This window comes from Puma concolor, chromosome E2 (assembly GCF_028749965.1).
Source record: "Puma concolor isolate L17-30 chromosome E2, mPumCon1.1.hap2, whole genome shotgun sequence".
Lineage (NCBI taxonomy): Eukaryota > Metazoa > Chordata > Mammalia > Carnivora > Felidae > Puma > Puma concolor.
Window position 1 is genome coordinate 53352121 of NC_141681.1, and position 4700 is coordinate 53356820.

The following is a 4700-nucleotide window of genomic DNA, read 5'->3' on the forward strand; positions in this document are numbered from 1 at the left end:
GCCGTGTAACGCCAAGCAACAACCTTTGTGCGAACGTCCGGGTGTAGCGGAGTTCGCTGGTGCACGCTGCAGGTGGGTCGCCTGTCCGCGCCCCGCCCATGCTGCGGTCCCCAGCCATGGCCCTCGCCATCCGAGTCGTTTATTGGTAAGCACGACGGCCAGAGGCCCCCTCCGCGACCCCCTGTCGGACCCCATCCTCCACGCGACGGTTCTGGGGGCTGGACCTACGGGGATCCTTTCCCGAGAAAAGGGGTTCTCTGCGGGTGGGGTGGGCGTGAGCAGAAGGGCGAGAAGGAAGGGCGTTGACCCCCACCCCCCAGGGCGTGGCATTCAGGACAGCTCAGGTTCTCGAAGGTGGAACTGGGACACGCGGGTGGTCATTTTAAACATCCGGGGACCCCGGGGGGGGGGCGCGGGGGGGGTCAGCTTTGTAATGGGAGGGGGCCTCCGTCATCGCTAAGGTTGGCCCTCCCCCAACGCCGTCAACCGCCCTGGGGTGGGACCGCGAGAGTCCGGAAGGTTCGAGAATGTTCCAGCGTGGGTTTGAAAGGCACGAATACTGTGGATGCCCGTCGTTAGGAACCCTCCATCTTTTCGGTTTCTCCACCTGCAGAGGGGAGAGAGTGACCTCAGTAGTTAGCCGCGGATGGAGTGCCGGTATTGGGCGCTAAACATGTTGGATCCAGCTTCCCCCCTGCAGGGAAAAAGTCCCGAGTGGACCGGGGATTTTCTGTCTTGTTGACTGCGTTATGCACCACCCCCCCCCCCGCCCGTCCCCGGGCTGGCATCTAGTGCTGTGCGGGCTTGCATAGACACGCCTGCACGTAGGCGCTTAATAAATGCCTGTTCAGTGCGTGTCTCCTCCCAGAAAGGAGGAGAATTTTAGCTCCGTTTTGGTTATAGGTTGTGGGAGAGGGTGGGGTCAGGTCAGAAGCCCGAGTCTGAAATGGCCAGGGGGCAGTCGCTGGTTTTGAAAGACTCAGATCGGTCTCAGCGGTGGAAATGTTCCTGCAGCCTCAGCAAAGCAGAGGGTGGGGTGACATTTGGAGGCCCCCAGGAGGCGCGTGTTGCAGACTCCAGTCCAGAAATAGCATGTCGTGGGGGTTGGGCAAGCGTTTAGAACCCGTCCTCAGGACTGGTAGGACCTTGGGGATCCAGGAGTAAAGGTTCATCCCCTAGACCTTCCCACTGGCTGTGGGTGGGGGTGGTGATTCCGCGGTTCTTACCCTAACGCGGTTCTCTGTTTCCCTCCCTCCTGCCTGTGTCTCATACTTGTGGTCTCTCTTTGTCACCCCCCTTTTCTGCACCCCGTGTCTTTTGTCTCTCCTCCTCTGTCGGTTTTCCTTGTGTGTGGGTGTCCCCCGTCCCCTGTGCCTGTGCGGCTTTCAACATTCTGTGTGTCTTTTCTCTCCTCTCTCTGTCTCCTCTTTGTTTTTGTCATTTGTCCCTCTTGATGTCTTCCTGGGCCCCCTTCCCGGTTCCCCTCTTGCCTCCCCGCTGCCTGCCTCTTCCCTCCTCCGCCCCCGCCCCCCCCGGATCCCCACCGTTTCCCCCTCTCCCCTGGGACCCACTCTCTCGGACCTCCCACCAGTGGTGCTTGAGGCTACAAGTCCAAGGTAAGCAGAGTGGCCAGCCCCCAGACGTGTCCCTGGGAGATGAGGGAGGACGGCAAGCGGCAGGGCCCCTGTCGACCCCCGATGTGACCTCCCCCGCCCTTTTCAGTATCTTCAGCTCAAGAAGAAGTTAGAAGATGAGTTCCCCGGATGCCTGGACATCGTGAGTCTGGGGGATGGGGGAGAGAATCAAAGACGGTCTCCTTGTGTGTCCCCTCAGCCCTGAGTGGCCGCCGGGTGGTTCGGGTCGGCCCTACTCTTCACCCATATTCTCCCATTTCCTGGGGGCGCAGGTGTCCCCAAGAGGGCATCTCAGCCCCCCCAACATCTCTCTCTTCCCAGTGCGGCGAGGGGACTCCCCAGGCCACCGGCTTCTTTGAAGTGATGGTAGGGGGGAAGTTGGTTCACTCCAAGAAGGTATGTCTGTCCGTCCGTCCGTCCTACCTTGTGTTCAGCCTGGCTGAGAGTGGGGATCCCGGTCCTAGCTTACTCCTTCCCTCTTCTTCACACCCCCAGAGAGGCGATGGTTACGTGGACACAGAGAGCAAGTTTCTGAAGCTGGTGGCCGCCATCAAAGCCGCCTTGGCTCAGGGCTAATGGGCCCCGAAGGCAGAGGTGAGGGGGGCCCAGCCACTGGACACTGTGATTGACTCCCCATTCCTGGAATTGACAGCTAGTTTGGAACCCAAGGCCAAGTTTCCAACCCAATGTATTCCAGAACTCTGTCTTGTGCTCTGGATCACGGAGCTGCTTTTCAGCACCTTCCGAGCCCGGTTTCCCATTTCCCGGCCAACGTGTTCCAGATGAGCCCCAAATCCGGCCTGTTCTAGAACTGGGCAGACCAGAACCAAGGTCTAGCTCCTGACGCTCGACAGTCTGGAAGGACTTGGTACCGTTCCCTAATCTCAAGAGTCAGTCTTTCCTCCGGTGTTCTGGAACTAACTTCCATCCCAGTGTCCTGTGAACCCAAGTTCCTGTCCCCAGGGTGCTTTGCTCCAGAAAACTGGTTCTCAGGTGCTTTAAAGTCAAGTTCTGTTTCTTTTCCTTTTTTTTTTTTGAAATTTATTTATGTATTAAATTTTTTTTAACGTTTATTTTTTAGAGAGACAGAGCATGAATGGGGGAGGGGCAGAGAGAGAGAGGGAGACAGAATCCGAAACAGGCTCCGGGCCCTGAGCTGTCAGCACAGAGCCCGACGCGGGGCTCAAACTCACAAACCGTGAGATCATGAGCTGAGCTGAAACCCAGAGTCGGACGCTTAACTGAGCCCTGCAAGTTCCGTTTCCTTAACGTCCTTTACTGGAGCAGAGGGAGGTCACATTGCAGTGTGAACTTGAACACGGCAGAACAGATTGAACGGGTGTGGTATAAACGTACTAGCGTCCTGCCTGACGTGCAGGGGTCTGAAGCGAGCAGTGTGTCCCCCTCCATCCCCCCCCCCCCCGCCAGGGAAAAAAGAGAAAATCAAGAACTGTGGAATTCTAAAGCTGCACGAGCTGAACACTTTCGTGCAGTGGGGCTGGGGATTCGAATTCTGAAAAGGCCGACACAGAGCACCTCTCCCGCACAAACGTAACCATTTGCTGCTCCCGAACCGTCGGCAGCTCAGGCGGTTACTTAAATCAGCACGAGGTTTCCTTGGGTCCCAGAGAGGCCGTCCACCGACGGGTGGTTTCGTCCAACGCGAGCGAAAGTGGGGTTTACGCAAGAGAAAGGAGGGTGCCGTGGTTCTCGTTTGCACGTCTTGCGGGTGCGGCTTCCAGGGTCTCCCAAGACCACGCTCGGGATGTGTGAGTCGCTAGAAGGACCCTCAGAACTCAGCGAGGTCACGCCTGCGGTTACGGTTCATTATGGCGAAAGGCAGCGAAGGGAGAAGCAGGGCCGGGTCCTGGCGGTCCCGTGTCACCGAGGAGTATTGCAACAGGGAAGCCGTGGCCGCCCTTGGCCCCCGGCCCCTCCAGAAGGCAGGAGCTGCTACCGCCTGGCCCAAGGCCCCACCACGAATCACGTTGTTAGCATAGACCAGTCCCTGTGGCCCAAGGCCCCAGGCGGGACATTCATTCATTCCCAGTGCTGAGAGGTCACCCTCGGGAGCTGGGGCCCCGCCTGAGGCCTGGGACAGCCGGCTGGTGACCGTGAAGAGGTCTTTTCTGGGGCTCGTAGCTGGAGTGGGTGGGCGCGGGTGTCCCAGAAGCCCGTTTCTGTCAGTGGCTTCTCTGGAAACCTAGTTTCCCCGTGGGGTGCACGTGATAGGTGTTCAGTCACATCTCCTAGTGGCCGCCTCTAGCACTCCCTCCCCCCCCCACCCCACCCCCAGCCTCATTTCTCTCACGAGAGACTCGACTGAGAACTAAGTCTTGGCCCACGTTGCCTGTAGGATTACAATTTGTCCGTCACGGGCATCCCCTGGTCCTTGTGCCTCGGTTTCTCCGAGAGCACACGAGCAGGGGAGGGGCGGAGCGAGAGAGGGCGAGGGAGAGTCTCAGGCGGGCTCTGCGATGGCCAGCGCAGAGCCCAGTGTGGGGCTCGAACCCAAGAACCATGAGAGCATGGCCTGAGCTGAAATCAAGTCGGATGTTTAACCGACCGAGCCCCCCCCCCCATGCCCCCTTTCCCCATCGCTTCTCTCTTTCCCCTTAATCGTGGGCCCTCACTCCCCAAACCCGGCCTTGTTCCCTGCAATCTGACCCCTCCCCCCTCTCTTCTCTGCAGTCCAGTGACCTTGGCCCAGCCCCTCGTGGCCGACGCTTCATGACGGGAAGGACTGAAATGTCTGGTGGACGCCTGGTCTTTCCCTGATGTCCCTGCGGCCGCTGCGTGGGGGCAGAGACTGACGCCTCTGGTCCTTGCCTCTGTGTGTGTGTGTGTGTGTGTGTGTGTGTCCAGGCATGTGGCTCTGCACCCTGCCTGCCTTGTTCCCTCCTCTCCCCACTTGCCCCCGAGTCCCCCAGCACCCCCCCTGGTTACTCCTGCTCCTGGCTTCCTTCTTGGGATGGTGGAGAAAGGGATCAGGATGAGTGAGTTGTAGATTTCAGCAGCGTGCGTAACGGTTTACCGTTCAGTAAACATTGGATGAATTTAACAAAA

At 58.9% G+C, this 4700-nt stretch overlaps 1 protein-coding gene across 1 annotated transcript; it reads left to right on the forward strand.

Moving 5' to 3' along the window:
• On the forward strand, positions 1-4700 carry SELENOW (selenoprotein W). The gene is made up of 6 exons (XM_086690240.1): positions 1-145; positions 1592-1616; positions 1723-1776; positions 1956-2030; positions 2130-2228; positions 4326-4700. The coding sequence occupies exons 1-5, from the start codon at positions 99-101 to the stop codon at positions 2208-2210; spliced, it is 282 nt and encodes a 93-aa protein (XP_086546366.1). The 5' UTR covers positions 1-98; the 3' UTR covers positions 2211-2228; positions 4326-4700.